General features: G+C 38.3%; 1 protein-coding gene across 1 annotated transcript in view; it reads left to right on the top strand.

Moving 5' to 3' along the window:
* Positions 1 to 3,107: 3,107 nt before the first annotated feature.
* The window catches only part of LOC140154539 (uncharacterized), a 24,749-nt gene continuing 11,373 nt past the window's right edge, over positions 3,108 to 16,483 (top strand). Inside the window, exons 1-2 of the mRNA XM_072177107.1 lie at positions 3,108 to 3,139; positions 11,093 to 11,168. Coding sequence (XP_072033208.1) covers positions 3,108 to 3,139; positions 11,093 to 11,168 — 108 coding nt within the window. The remainder of the gene's footprint in view (positions 3,140 to 11,092; positions 11,169 to 16,483) is intronic.

Below are 16,483 nucleotides of genomic sequence, written 5' to 3' on the forward strand. Positions count from 1 at the left end.
TAGCATTTTGGTAGCTACCTGTATTTGCAATGATGAAGGCTTCAAATATACGTCAAGACGTACAATGGGGTTAACCGCTTAAAGGGACACAATGTTTTGGGATTAAAGGGGTATTCTCAAGTCTGGTGGTGTTTCAGAGAGAGTGAGGGTCTGATGGAGTATAAGAGAGAGTGATGGCTTGGTGGGGTATTAGAGAGAGTGCGTGCCAATCTCCTTCTCCTTCTTCTCCTTCTCCTTCTTCTCACGCTTCCTTTGCACTCCTCTAGCTCAGGAACTAAAGTAGCCTCGGGGCCCATACTTGGTACAATGATAGCCCATGACCCTTAAATGTTTCCTAGGGTACCCTCGACCCCAGAGGTCAAAGGTCATGGGCTACAGGGGACAATATGTGTAAAATTTGAAGCATCTCTAGCCCAGGAACTATAGCGCCCTCAGGGTTTATACTTAGTACAATGATGGCCCATGACCCCTAAAAGTAACCTATGGTAGCCTCGACCCCAGAGGTCAAAGTTCACAGGCTACAGGGGGCAATATGTGTAAATTTTAAAAACCACTTTAGCTCAACAACTATAGCGCCCTCAGGGTTCATGCTTGGTACAATGATGGCCCTGAAGGTCTGATGTGGTATAAGAGAGAGTGAAGGCTTGGTAGGGTATTAGAGAGAGTGTGTGCCAGTCTGGTGATGTTTTAGAGAGAGTGAGTGTCTGGTGGAGTATAAGAGAGAGTGAGGGTCTGATGGGGTATTAGAGAGAGTGTGGTCCAGCTCCAGTCTGGTGGTGTTTTAGAGAGAGTGATGGTCTGGTGGAGTATAAGAGAGTGAGGGTCTAGTGGGGTACAGTATTGGAGAGAGTGTGGTCCAGTCTGGTGGTGTTTTAGAGAGATTGAAGGTCTGGTGGGGTATAAGAGAGAATGAAGGCTTGGTAGGGTATTAGAGAGAGTGTGGGCCAGTCTGGTGGTGTTTTAGAGAGAGTGAGTGTATAGTGGAGTATAAGAGAGAGTGAAGGCTTGGTGGGGTATTAGAGAGAGTATGGGTCAGCCTGGTGGTGTTTTAGAGCGAGTCAGTGTCTGGTGGTGTATAAGAGAGAGTGAGGGTCTGGTGGGGTATTAGAGAGTGTGGTCCAGTCTGGTGGTGTTTTAGAGAGAGTGATGGTCTGGTGGAGTATAAGAGAGAGAGAGAGAGAGAGAGGAGGGTCTGGTGGGGTATTAGAGAGAGAGTGTGGTCCAGTCTGGTGGTGTTTTAGAGAGTGATGATCTGATGGGGTATAAAAGAGAGTGAAGGCTTGGTAGGGTATTAGAGAGAGTTTGCGCCAGTCTAGTGTTATGAGCATTACATGTATATCAAATGAAAGCCTAATAGGCCTAGGCTTATTTAGAACATTTAAAGTTTGCAAATTGGGAACCCAAAAATGGCACGTGCAAAGGAATTGGGGGGATTTGTTGTCTTGATTGTAGCTTTCTTGTGGTCCTGTGTGAACAAAGAGTAAAAGCATTTTGGCCCATTGAGAATTGTGCACTATAGGGGGCCTAAGTTTTAGGCCTACTCTCTTTCGACCGAAAAAGGGGCTAAAGGAAGATACACACACACTTTTTCGTAGGCCTACTAGGCCTATTCATTTCTTAAATAGAATCCCCACTCATTCATGTCATTATACTATTCGTATTGACGAGACGTAGGGGAAGGTGGGGCATAACGGACCCCCGGGGCAAAACGGAACCACCTGGAAAAATAGGCCTTCGCAATACTGCCGTCTATGCAAATTATATTGAGGAACACAAGTATGGCTACGAGGATTTACAACAAAAATTTTATCTGAAACAATCCACTGACATTCGAGCAAGATCGAGTCAAAAAATTACTACCCGTCTGGTGTAAGATATGTAGATGTTTAATGCGCTGAAATTTTACTTCATTAATATCGGATTCCCAAATAATTGTGTATGTTGTAAACACGAAGGTACTAGCCATGAGCTGTATTAAGTGCATGGCCTATATGCTACGATGTATTATGCATGCAACCTATTTCTAAAAAATCGGGTATGGGGCAAAACGGAACCCTAGGTGTGGGGCATAACGGAACAGGGTTCCGTTTTGCCCCAACGTTTTGTCCCACAGATGGGTTCCGTTTTGCCCCAATTGGACATAACTTGTCTTCACTCAAGGAAATGTAGGCGTTATCTAGGGGCCTACTCGAACATGGTAAACACTTCGCTGAAACATAGACATATAACTAGACCTACAGATAGAATTAATGATTAAAAGTTAACCACTTACTCCACAGAGATGGTAGGCCTACTGAATATTTCTTTCTGATCAAATATTGGTCATACATATTATAGGCCTACTAGGCCTATAAGAAGTTAACCACTGACTCCACAGAGATGGTAGGCCCACTTAATATTGTAACTGAATATAGGCCTACATATAACTAGGCCTAGGGCCTACCGATGGAACAACTGATATAAGTTTACACCCAGGGTGCCGTTTTGCCCCATAGGGGTTCCGTTTGCCCCGATAGTGGGGCAAAACGGTTTTTTTTGAAAATATTTCTTCATTTTTATAAAAATTGTAAGATTCAAGTTATATTGGTTAATGGTATATTAAAGGTAAATACAAACTTCAACTGAACATATAATTTTTACAGTCATATTACTTATGGTGACGTCACAGAGCATCCTCAAAGTTAAGTGTTCCGTTATGCCCCACCTTCCCCTACCGGTACGTAGGCCTACGTAGGCCTACTATTATTATTGTGTTGTTGTTGTTGTTGTTGTTGTTGTTGTTGTTGTTGTTGTTGTTGTTGTTGTTGTTGTTGTACGTAGGCCTACGTAGGCCTACTATTATTATTGTGTGTTGTTGTTGTTGTTGTTGTTGTTGTTGTTTTTGTTGTTGTTGTTATTATTAAATTATTATTATTATTATTATTATTATTATTATTATTATTATTATTATTATTATTATTATTATTATTATTATTATTATTGTAGCCTACTGAAGGCCTATTTGTTTTGATATTCGTTTACATTGCATTGGGAGCTATGCCAAAAGACGGTTGCTTGTTTATAGTAGGCCTATCATGTTTATTCGCACCAACTACGCACCACCTAGCATGGCACCAGTACCTAGTCTTGCGGCCAGACTGTAAGTGGCTATCACGAACATGTTTGTTAGGAGGATCGACGAGTGTCAGACCGACGCAAACTGGCTGTGTAGGAGACTAGGCACCACCCTGAAGCGACCTTTATGGCAAGCCAAGGGGTCCAAAAGCGTGGAACTGCTACGCGTAGCTTCTTTCTCGTTACGTGCAGCTTATTAACCAATTCGCGGTTTTAAACACGTGGAGCTGATGTAAACATCCTCTCTCACAAATAGTACGTTGTTAATTTTTGTAAATGAAAATATCTGTAGTATATCAGCAAAAATGGTATAGGTGCTATTAAAGTAATATCTGAACAGAATGATGATTGTTCTATATTTAGGGGCTATCATTTTCTTCGGAAGGGATCCCAAATATAGGGGTCATACTTTTTGGAAAGAAAAATAAGGGGAGGGGGTCATAAATTTATAATGACAAAATGTAGGGAGTCACAAGATGACTACAGATAGTGTGTTTATTGTATTCAAAAAGACTGACTTCAATACAATTTTAGCCTGTCTAGGGGGTAAGGTGTATCGGTGGTGGGAGTCGGGGGTCATAACATTTTGATGCCGAAATAGTGAGGGCCGCAATTTTATTGACGCCGACTTTTGTAAATTTAGAACCCCCCCTGTTCCGAAAAAAATGATGACCCATTTTACTCTCTCCATATTTACACAGTGGCATGTGATACCGGTATCGCTTTCCCTGCAATATCTTTACACAGCGCTTTACATCAGTAGTAGTTGTTGTTTGACCTTCATATCCCCTGCACCGCTAATACAGCCCGAGTATAAAGTTACTTGCTATTAAATGGGCATTTCGTGATCCACAGCCTCATCCCCCACTTTTCTCAAAAAAAGTTGAGATTTTTATATCACTGGAAACCTCTGGCTACATAATGTTTATGTACAAAATATTTCTTGCAGATCATTCGTTTAGCAAAGATATCGTGAAATTGAATTTCGTTCTGGTGCACCAGAACGAAATTACAACGTATTGTCTATGGAGCAGTGTAATACACATAATCATGCATAACTCGCAAACACAATATCGGAATCAACTGAAATTTTGGGAATATGCTTTTTTCGTGGATATGTACTGAAAAATGTCATAAAACGTGGATGCTAGGATCACGAAATACTCCTTTAAACACGGTGTAAACTTGGAAACACTAAATAAATATGCTTTGTGTCATTTTAGCCAGGCATTAGCAACATGTTTTCTTGACAAGTGCTGTGATTTGGCCTCCTTGCCCGCTCGTTATCTATGCTAATTCCGTAAATTAATTACAAGATAATAATTGTGAAAGAGGATAGCTAGCACTATAATACTACGCGCAGCTAACGACCCAACCACGTGATTAAATTTGACTATTTTGATTGGTCAAACAGCTGCTCGTAACGAGAAAGAAGCTACGCGTAGCAGTTCCACGCTTTTGGACCCCATGGCTTGCCATAGACTTTACCTCATATGGGATGGGATATTCCCACGTGAGTGAATCGGGTACCGGTAATCAACGAAGCATCTCGTACATGCAGGTAAGCAAGTCTGGCCACCGACCGGACCAAAAAAATCATGTAATATTGTTCCAAATACACAGCAAAGACATTATTTTGCATTGGCATCCATAAGAATATGTATTATAGAATATACAGGAAGTTCAACGTTTGAGAGTTTTGACTATTTCCATTATAATTTTGATGAAATGTTTCAATGCATTGCCATAAGCCCTTTCGCAAATTCAGATCATGGTGCATCATGGGTAATATTTGCCGATAAAATTGGAGATAAACACGATGAGGCTATTGTACATTTTCAATGGGGTGAACTTTGCCGTTTGCATAAAAATGTTTTGTCCTGGAATTTCGCTGACAGTTTGGTCTTCATTCCTTCACAATATTTGTATTTCACAGGAAATATTAACATATTTAGGAAAGAATAAAATATGTTTTACAAAAATATGTTTTTGAAGGAAGTGCAAAGTTCGCCACCATTGCAAATGCACTGCAGCCTCCTCGTGTTTATCTCTTGTTGAAGAATGTGTGACGATGTCTGAGCATGCGCATGTGCAACTTTCCGAATTTGCGAAAGGGCTTATTGGAGGCCTCCATAAAATTACAACTTCGCGAGGATGTGTATAAATTATATGTATGTTATGTATATAAATGTACATGTACCGGGACATGTACATGTATCCAATCTGTCCGTCGGGGCTGTCGAATTTTTATGCGCACTCACCATAAAAGGGGTGGTGCAATAATTATGTGTACCCCGGTCTTGTGAATTATAGGGGGTGCAAATATTTTTGGCAGACCAAAAAAAAAAAAGGGGGGGGTGGTCAAGCGATTTTTGCCATTTTTGGCAGTTCGAAAGGGGGGGAGGGCAAGCGATTTTTGGCAGTGATATTTTGGTCACCATTTCTGTATAAAAAAGGTGTTGGAAAACGTTAGAAACGCATGTAGGCCTAGATGCAAACTTATGCTTGCATTATAGGCGGATTAGGCCTACATGTATGATAAGACAATTTAAGGTTATAAATTTGGCGGGTTCCCCAAAATCTTGCATATTAAAGTGTAAGTTGGGGGGGGGGCAAAGATTTTTTTCGTACGGCCAAAGAGGGGGTGAAGCAATTTTGGCAGCCCATTTTGGCAGCCCATTCACCACCCTGGGGGAAGTGGGGCAAATTGGTCCACATAAGGGCCAAAATTTTACTTGGCTATAATACTAATACCTGACAAGTGACCAAGAACCAAAATGTACATGTATAGATCTCACCAAGAGTCGACTCTGGATAGACTTACATTTCACCAAAAAATGGTACCTGTCGGCCTCCAGATTGATTATTTTTATTAGGCTAAAATAAATGAAATGAAATGATTAGTTTCCGTGTCACAATTTTTATCAGTGAATATGAGGTCATGATTTTATTTAGGGAGTGTTCATTAAATACTTTGGTGGGGGTTGGAAAAGTTGGAACCTCGGATGTCAAATTTTTTTTTGATCCCCCCTAAAAAAGGGTGGATTTTTTTTTTGATCTTCCCTTTTTATGGTCTAAATTTTTTTTGATCCCCCCCTATGTATGTCCTAAAAAAGAAACCAAAAATATAGGCCTACATCATTATTAACACTGGCATATATTTATTTTTGACATTGGAGTTGGAGAAAAGTTCAGTCCACTGAATCCAGCACCTTTTGCCGACAAAATAAGTTTATGGTACAAATGTGCAAAACTGGAAGTAATTTGGGCGAAGCGCAAAAAATTGGCACTTTTTATTTTAAAATGACCAAATATGGGGTTAATTTTGGTTAGAAACCCATATACAGGCGTCAACATTGGGGGATGATTGTATGGACCATCCCCCTATCAAAATATTGGGGGGATTTATCCCCATCCCCGGGATGTACCCCTATAGTCATTAACTCATTAGCTAAAATTACCGTTTGGAGTTATACTCATTGGAGTTATAGTGTTACACCCAAATTGTAAAGTGCACACATTTTGTTGATTTGTAGCTTGAGATTACAAAATTGAACACTTTACAGTCATGCGCACACAAATTGTGGAATGTAGATGCCTTCTCGTACATTTTACCCCGGAATTTTACCCTAAATTTTTTTAGATCCCCCCTATTAAGAACTGAATTTTTTTTATTCCCCCTTTTAGGACCCAAAATTTTTTTGATCCCCCAATGTTTTCCAACCCCCCACCAAAGTATTTATGAACACTTATTCAGACATTTTCATTATTGTCAAAACGTTCATTTACATGGCTTTTATTTATATTGTTGATGGAAGACCATCTTAAAACAGGTATTAATGCTTAGATCATCATTACAGACATTTTGCAACAGATTGAGAAAAGATTTGAATTTGTTTTTATTTTAAGATGCAACGAAATTTGCAGTTTTTGTAATCACTAGAAATATGATGAAGTAATCTTTAAATTTCCATTATTTACCACATCCTCTATACCCCTACAAATAAGAAAAACTGCTGATCAGCAGGGGATGTCAGACATTTTGAGATATTCAATTTTGATTATTTTCAGATAATTGACTTTTTTATGAAAATAATGAAAGTTTTGGTCATATTGAAAAGGTGATGCGGGCGGGTGACGGGAACAATTTCATTATATAGGCCTTAAGGCATCCCATTTTACCCCATGCAAAATTGTGCACTGTAAAGAAGCAGGGTAAGATGGGACAGAGTGGGTAAAATGAGACACCATTGATTTACTATGGGATTTTTTTGTTGGGGCGAGAGGGGACAGTGCAAGTTAGCACATCACAGTAAATCAATGGCATCCTATTTTACCCCAATTTGGCACATTTCTAAAAGAAAACTTTTCTTATAATTTTCGAAGAAAACATTAACAATTTTAGTCACATTTAATTGAAAAAGGTGTTTTAGAAGTTATTTTTTTAATTTTCGAAGTACACTAATCCTGGCCATTGATTCAGATATTTAGCCTCAAATCATGACCTCTGCTTACACATGAAAAAAAAATGGAATATTTATTTTGATGTTTAAGGCTTACGGCCCTCAGAAGTTCCTGTTTAATGAAGAATGGTACTTTTAAGGTGGTACTACACCCCTTGTTAAATTTGTGACTTTTTTTGCATTTTTCTCAAAAACTAATAAAACACTGGTAACAAAAGTTACGTATATTATTGGGTCAAGGAATTCAGTCACTACACTGAAATTTCAGTGACTCAAGACTAGTAGTTATTGATTTATTGATCAAATATTGGTTTTCCCTCATTTTTGACTGTAACTCCACAACTGTCGTCTGTGCTGAAATAAAATTTTCAGTGCCGTAGTTGTGATGCGCTTTGATTTTTGAGAAAAATGCTAAAATAAGCACAAAATTGGCCAGTGGTGTAGTACCACCTTAATTGGTCATGGAAATATAAATAGACATTATATCAAAGTTCTTTTGTTGTAAAAATGAGCAAAAGGTGACTATTTTAAGGTATAAAAATATTTCCGAAAATCACTGTCCCATTTTACCATGTGTCTCATTTTACCCTACACATAATTATTGCACAGCCCCTAAAACTTTTCATGGGTTGTCTGTGCAGGTCCTGAAATTTTAAATGTTTTGGACTTGATAACTGTGTGAAATTTTCTTTAAGTATGGTACATTTGTAGGACAGTTTATATTGTTGACGATATCTAAGACACAACTCCAAATGCGAAAGCCTGAGTAAAAAATCCCAACTGTGTACATTGGATTTTAAGCAGCACTTTACCACAGGACTTTGGTCTCTAAAACACTCTGTCAATCAAACTTATTTATCAATCCAATTTAACTGCAAGTACTAAGCATGGTAGTAAATGAAGCGCTAAACTTAATGAGTTTAACTTGCGCGCCACCATAAATGTGCCGCAAATTCCATAGATTGTTGTGTACGATACATGTAGTTAATGGCAATGGCACATGCCCGGAGCATTTAAACAATAGCGAGATCTGGGCGACCAATCACAAGCCAGATGGCCAATTTCAGTTAGGCCAGAACTCGCCATGTCACAGCCCATTTGATGTGTGTGTATAAAAGCAGTTGTAATGGCAATGTGTACTTTCCTGTCTCAGGATTACCTCATTAAATAACACTCGTACCCAATTCAACAAACATAAATACACCCCGACAAAGGCAAACAAGGATACACACGCCCTGTGTGCCCTGGGCCATAACCAGCTTTCTTGGTCAGGGGGGGAAAAATTTCAGGGGCACAGCTGAAAAAAAATTGCAGTTGAAACATGCAATTTTTGTTTTTAGAGAGACTGTACATGTCTTTGAGCTTCCAAAGAAGGGTTTATTGGGACAATGTGTGCACATAGCGTGGAAAAATTTAGAATTTGACACTATTTTTGCCCATGATTGAGATGAAAATAGGTTTGTTGTGACAATGTGCGCGCAACGCTCAAAAAATTTATATTTCACACTATTTTGGCCCATGATCGGGGTGAATTTTGATGGAAAAGGGGCTCCTTGCCCTTTTTCTTTTCCTTCGCCCTTTGGTCAGAGGGGCACTTTTTACTTTTATATTTTGTCATATACCCCCCGCTGGTTACGCTTACTGCATGTGCCCAACACTCTCTCACAAATACCTTCAATAATTTTGACTTTTTTGTGTGCCTTAAAATCTATGTTGCCGAAATTTGTGATATGTGATACAGGAGGCAGTTCTATTCCAATTGCTATTTACCTATTTTCAGTTGTGTGTAATTTTGGTTCATTGTGATGGACAGATTTCATATAACCATATGAAAAAGTTTCTTTTTGAGCACAGTTTATTTAAATTGCAAATGCGGTACCAGATTTAACTTAAACTGATAAATGTTGTGAATAGTTCTGATACATGTAGTAAAACTTGAAGTGTATCCTGGATGTAAACAAATCAAATTGCTCAAATGTTGTTAGTGTTTATTTTTAGAGCTAATTACTGCAGCAGATATATTGTTTACTTTTTTTTAAAGTCTTGACAGCTATTGCCCAATCGGAATTGCCCATATTGCACATGAGTTACAGATAGGGGTCTTAAAGACCAGTAACGTAAATCCTCCATGAAATCAGAAGAGCTTATTATATATGGAACACACATTACCAAAGAATGACCCTAAAATCATTCCACGATATGCCAACTTGTTACTTTATTTATTTATTTATTAGACTTCATCATAAAAAATTATTGCACATAAAAAAATTTAAAAATATAAAAATAGAAGTTTTTTAAAAAACATGTTAAAAGACCAGTGAATAGGTGTAAATTCACCTCTAGAACCATTCCACCTAAGAAAGACCTAAGTAATTTGGAAAAAAATGAGTGGAATTCCAGGAGCTGAACCTAAAACGGGCCTTCAATTTGGGCATTTTCCAGACCTGGTTTCCAGAGCCTTGATATTTGGAAGCAGAAATGAAATTGGATGATCTGGTTTCCAGAGGCAATTATTTCTACAAGCCTTTGCATTGCGGCTTGAGATTGGAATTCCAGTTTTGTTTCTCACGAAGTAAGGGCTAAGAGTAAAATTGTATAATTGAATACATGAATTAGGATTAGGATACATGGATTTCCCATGGATTAGCCTGTGTCCCTCACAGACCAACCTGGCTAAACAAACAAACAAACAAGGGAACAATTCGGTTGAAGTAAGATTGTTTGCAGGTTTCAGTCTTACACATCTGAAAAGATAACGTAAGAGGATCTGCAGAGAGCCTGGTGGTGGGACGATTCTGGTAGTTATCACTATTAAAAACAACATCATTTTATTTACATCAAGATCATATTGCCCCAACTTCCATCTATGAAAAACGCCAAGATCACCAAGTTCCCTTCTGGATGATAGTGGAAGAAGATCAAGACTGGTTAACCACTCTCCATGTCAGGATAGTGCGTAATTAATTTGGTAGCCCGTCTTTGGACACCTTCAATAAGCTGGATATTTTGTTTTGAAGTCCCGCTCTAAAGACAGCTACCATACTCAATGTCACTCCTGACAAGGGCAGTATAAAGAGTCTTAGTCACTTAAACTGGTGCATATCATCCCCATCTGTCTGATGCTCTCTTTAACCACTTGCTGTACATGATTCCTCCAGTCAAGCCTATCTGAAACATTAACACCAAGATCTTTAATGGCTTCAATTTCTCAAGGGTAATACCATTAATTTTTTTAAGCAATTATGCACCTGGACATGGTAATAACCTGACATTTTAAGGGGTGGAGTCGAGGTCCCACATCAAATTCCAATTATACAAGGCGTCCAAGTCTGTTTGCAGTAGCTTACAATCAAGAAGTATTACCAAAGTTTTTGTAACACTTGGAATCATCTGCAAAAAGAGCAACATTTGTAATTTGTGATGTTACTTATGAAACTTGATGGAAAAATTATTTTCAGTTCCATCCATATTGTGGAATGCAAAGTTGTAATAATTCTAATAATTTCTTGTTACAGAATGCCATCGAAAGACTGGAAGAAGAAACAAGCGAGAAAGAGGAGGTATGAGGCTGAGAAGGCTGAGAAGCAGCAGGTAAGTCACCGAGGGCTCATCTCAGTTTTGTAGTCCCCTTTGCGGGACAACATGAAAACTTAATAATAATGAAAATCAAGATGAAATGTTACCACTATCCACATTAAGGTTGGTCTGAACCATGGAATTATGGAAAATATTTTAGCCTTTTAACTTCTAAATTGTTGATCTAAAGTGTATAAAAGTATACATATTTCGAAATTAAATTACCTTACAAATCCAGTGGTGACGTCAGATTAATTTAAAAATGCTCAATTTTGGAGAAAATCATCAAAACAGTGATTTTGACCTACAAATTTACCGTAACTAATTATTTTTTCAGTAAAAATATTTTCCTTATTAATTTCAAAAACTAGGTATGAAAATCTAGGATCCGTTTTTTTAATTTTTTTTAATTTTGACCATCTTTAACAAATATTCTATAAAAATAGTTGAAATTTGACAGTTTCAGCCTAATTTAGGCTATACTGTGTATTTTTTTTAACGGAAATTTTAAAAATGAAAAAACGGCTCCCAGAGGAAAAGGAGCTGTACACGATAAGACCAAAATCTTACCTTTATTTTCTATAATGAATATGTTAGCTTTCACGAAAATTGAAAACATGCATGAAATAGGAACACGTTTTAAATCGCTGTTTTGTATCAAAAGTGGCAGTAGTTTTAAAACATGCCAGGGTTCAGACCAACCTTAAAGAGTGCACATTTCAATCCAAAGTTTCACCCCAAAACAATTATTTGCATTCCATTATTTGCCATCATTTTTTTATCACCATACTGTAGTTTTTATATTTAGTGGTAACAAACTCAACATTCAAGACTCTTGACCTAATGGTACTGTATTGAAATATGTGATGGATTCAGCACTTTTCTGCTATTTAGCTAGTCCTGGAGCAAATAGGCCTATTGGAATTCTTAATAATTTTAAACCTACGCAATATAATGCAGAAGAAATGCATTAACTGCATAGCTTCTGCCATTCTCTGACTAATTAGGAGTAATTACTTAAAAGTGACTCCTGTAATTCTGTCCCTGATTAATGGAAATGGTTGTGATTCTACTGAAGAAATTAATATTCTTTCACGTAAGGTTTTGTTTGAATTCCTGAAATGTCTTTAACATATTTTGCAAAGAAAAACTTGAAACACACACAGTCACCAAAAGGAAATGTACTTGCCCTCACACCCTCCACACCGACCCCTGACTAATTAGAGTTACCGGTAATTAACTGGTGTAATTAATTGTATGCATGATTTATTTTTTTGTTTGTGGTACTTTTAGACAAATAAATAGTCTCTCATTTAAGCCCAAAAATGTGCATCCCTGCTATACTTATAACATATTTTATGAGGGAAACATTCAACACATGTCACTGAAAATGTGACAAATCCACCTTTTGGGGGTACCAACTTAAAAAATGTGACCAAATGCTGTCACTTGCAAATGAAATGAAATGAAATGAAATGAAAAATTATCAATTTCAGGCATAATGTTACTATACATCCTGGACACCCTGACTTGAAAACCAACAACTGCATTTATCATTTAGGTTTTCATGGCAGCCTATACAGTTAAACAATTTTTTTTGTCCACGTCAAATGCCGGGAGATGGGGGGGGCAGGCGACTTGCAAGGTGACGGGATGTGCGGACAGCAGTTCAAAATTAGGGATCTCTCGGTGAGCGCCTCAATACTGAAAAAGGGGGGTCTTTCAGTGAGAAGGCTCACAAAAAGGGTATCTTTCTGTGAGACTGGGAGAATCTGACCAAAAAAAGGGGTCATTCAGTGAGATTGCAAAAAAAATTGGGTCAAGATATAAATGTTGTTAAAAAAATTCATCAAAATTCGAAAAACATTCCGAAAAATTTGAAAATTGTTGAAAATTGTTGAAAAATTTGAAAATTCTTGAAAAATTTCGCGAATAATAATAAAAACATGGGGTCATTCAGTGAGATATTATTAGAAGTTTCTCCCAAATTTTAGAAAAAGGGTCTTTTGGTGAAGAAAAAACAAAAAGGGTCATTGGGTGAGAGGGAGTTAAAATAAAAAAGGGGGTCATTGGGGGAGAGGCAGTTGAAAAATGGAATTCAATGTGATCGTACATCCCCATCACCCGTGGGGTCAAATGCACAACACAGTTTTTGTCCACATCAAACACAACTCAAGTTTGGAAGGTTTATTTTAATAAAAATGAGCTCTAATGTGTTTACAATGGAATCAGTGGCTTGGTGTAACAAAATGCTACTCAATTTTATACATCTGCTACACAATGAAATGCCAATTTTTTCTGCTATTTTGGCTATTCTGGCTATTTTGCTGGCAGTGCCCTTTTCCTTAAATCCATCACTGTACCGAGATACGTGAGTTCTTAGTGCTCAGCAAATTCCAATTGATACTAATTATGTGCAATTTCTCTTTGCTATTTTTTTTCATATGCCAACCTTCAACTGGATATCTGCATATAACCAAACTTGCCTTTGTAACCTACTGGATGTTGAACATGCAACTTCTACTCATGCTGAATGTGTGTCTGCATGTAACCAACCCTGCGTGTAACCAACCCAATCTACCTGTAACCAACCCAACATACGATGCTGATTGTGTATCTGCGTGTAACCAACCCTGCGTGTAACCAACCCAATCTACCTGTAATCAACCCAACCTACGATGCTGAATGTGTGTAACCAACCATGTGTGTAATCAACCCAACCTCCGATGCTGAATGTGTGTAACCAACCCTGCGTGTAACCAACCGTAACCAACCCAACCTACGATGCTGAATGTATGTAACCAACCCTGCGTGTAACCAACCGTAACCAACCCAACCTACGATGCTGAATGTGTGTAACCAACCCTGCGTGTAACCAACCGTAACCAACCCAACCTACGATTCTGAATGTGTGTAATCAACCCCTCGTGTAAACCAACCGTAACCAACCCAACCCACGATGCTGAATGTGTGTAACCAACCCTGCGTGTAACCAACCGTAACCAACCCAACCTACGATTCTGAATGTGTGTAATCAACCCTGCGTGTAACCAACCGTAACCAACCCAACCTACGATGCTGAATGTGTGTAACCAACCCTGCGTGTAACCAACCCAATCTACCTGTAACCAACCCAACCTACGATGCTGAATGTGTGTCTGTGACCATTCTCTTCTCTCTCCCTCTCCTCTCCTCTCCTCTCCTCTCTTCTCCTTTCCTCTCTTCTCCTTGCTCTTCCATTCTATCCTATCCTCTTCCATTCTATCCTATCCTCTTCCATTCTATCCTATCCTCTTCCATTCTATCCTATCCTCTTCCATTCTATCCTATCCTCTTCCATTCTATCCTATCCTTTTCCATTCTATCCTATCCTCTTCCATCCTCCCCTCCCCTCTCTCTTCTCCTCTCCTCTCCTCTTCTCTTCTCTTCTCTTCTCTTCTCTTCTCTTCTCTTCTCTTCTCTTCTCTTCTCTTCTCTTCTCTTTCCTCCTCTTCCTCTTCTCTTCTCTTTCCTCCTCCTCCTCTTCTCTGCTCTTCCCTTCTCTTTTTTCTTCCCCTCTTGCTCACCTTGCCTCTCCTGTCCTCTATGCTAATCTATTCTACTGTATTCTATTCTGGCATTTCTACTTTTGCCACCTTTTCATTCCACCTGCTGCTTATGCAACAGGGTCTTCTTACATGTCTTGAACGGGTCCTAATCCCCGGACAAGGCATGTGTATGCCAAAATCCATGCCAACATCCATGCCTTGAAACAAACAAAGAACATACAAATGAGAAGAAACGTGCAGACCAAGAACCAGATACTGAGACATTACACCAAGCAACTCGTATGACCAGTGCAGAACCGTTTCAACTTGTGCCTGATAGTGCAGTTATTGTAAGTCAAAATACAGAATCTCAACATGAATCTAATCAAACTGTGATACGTGACTTGTAGCAATCAGAATTCAGCAATCATTCCACAGACTCAATCTACATCTGCTTTATATAATTCAAATAGCTGTAATGATAATGATCAGCCATGGTGTTCTTTTTGGTCCGATAAAACTTGCAAAGAAAAAGCTCAAGCTAGAAGTAGAAAATACTATGCTAAAACAAAGAAAGAATATGTACTAAGAGGAAAACTACATATGCTGTAGCTAAACCCAACATATTGAACAAAAGAAGAGATCACTATGTAAGGAATAGGAACATTGTATTGAGTCAAAAATCAGAACACTATGTAAGGAATAGGAATGATGTCTTGAGCCAAAGATCAGAACACTATGTATGGAATAGGAACATTGTATTGAGTCAGAAATCGAAACACTATGTAAGGAATAGGAATGATGTTTTGAAGCAAAGATCAGAACACTATGTAAGGAATAGGAATGTTGTCTTAAACCAAAAATCGGAACACTATGTAAGGAATAGAAATATTGTCTTGAAGCAAAGATCAGAACACTATGCAAGGAATAGGAATGTTATCTTGAACAAAAGATCAGAAGACTATGCAAAGAATAGGAATGTTGTCAAAAAAAAAAAAAGAGACCACTATGCAAAGAATAGGGCGGAACTTTTGATGAAACAAAGCAAAAGGTATCTTGAAAATAAACCGTCAATATTGATGAGAAAGAAACTGGAATATAAAAGACACAGAGCTTTGCTACTGATTAAAAAGAAGTATGAATTACATGAGACGAAAAAGACAGATTTTGAACAGAAAGAAAGCAACCTATCAAGATCCCCAAAGAAGAGCTAGACAAATCCAACAGGTAACCTCTTCCCGTAAATCTTCTAAAAGTGACATCAATAAAGTGATCACAAAATTCAAGACAGAAATACAGAAAGAGAAACCCATACACAACTGCATTATATGCAATCGATTATTCTTCCGAGACCAAGTTGTTCAGTTCAAGAAATTGAAGTACAGTAAGCCTAGTCTCTTAGCATCTATGCCAGAAGACACTGATTATGATAATTTGCCAACTATTGCATGGATTTGCAAAACATGTCATAACAACATAAAAGGTCCATAAAGTACCAACATTGTCACAAGCCAACAAGCTAGAACTGTACCCACAGCCTCCAGAACTGTCAGAATTAAACATTCTTGAAAGACACTTGATAGCTCCTGTCATTCCTTTCATGAAACTAGTTCCTCTCTACAAAGGTTGTCAGAAAGGTATTCATGGCCAAGTCGTGTGTGTAAAAGCAGATGTTCAAAGTACAGCTGAAGCATTGCCACGCCTTCCTACTGATGATAGCATTGTTCGAGTGAAATTGAAACGTGCATTGAAGTACAAAGGTCATGTCATGTACAAACAAGTGTGTCCTAGCAAGATAAGAAG

This window comes from Amphiura filiformis, chromosome 6 (assembly GCF_039555335.1).
Source record: "Amphiura filiformis chromosome 6, Afil_fr2py, whole genome shotgun sequence".
NCBI classification, from domain to species: Eukaryota; Metazoa; Echinodermata; class Ophiuroidea; order Amphilepidida; family Amphiuridae; genus Amphiura; species Amphiura filiformis.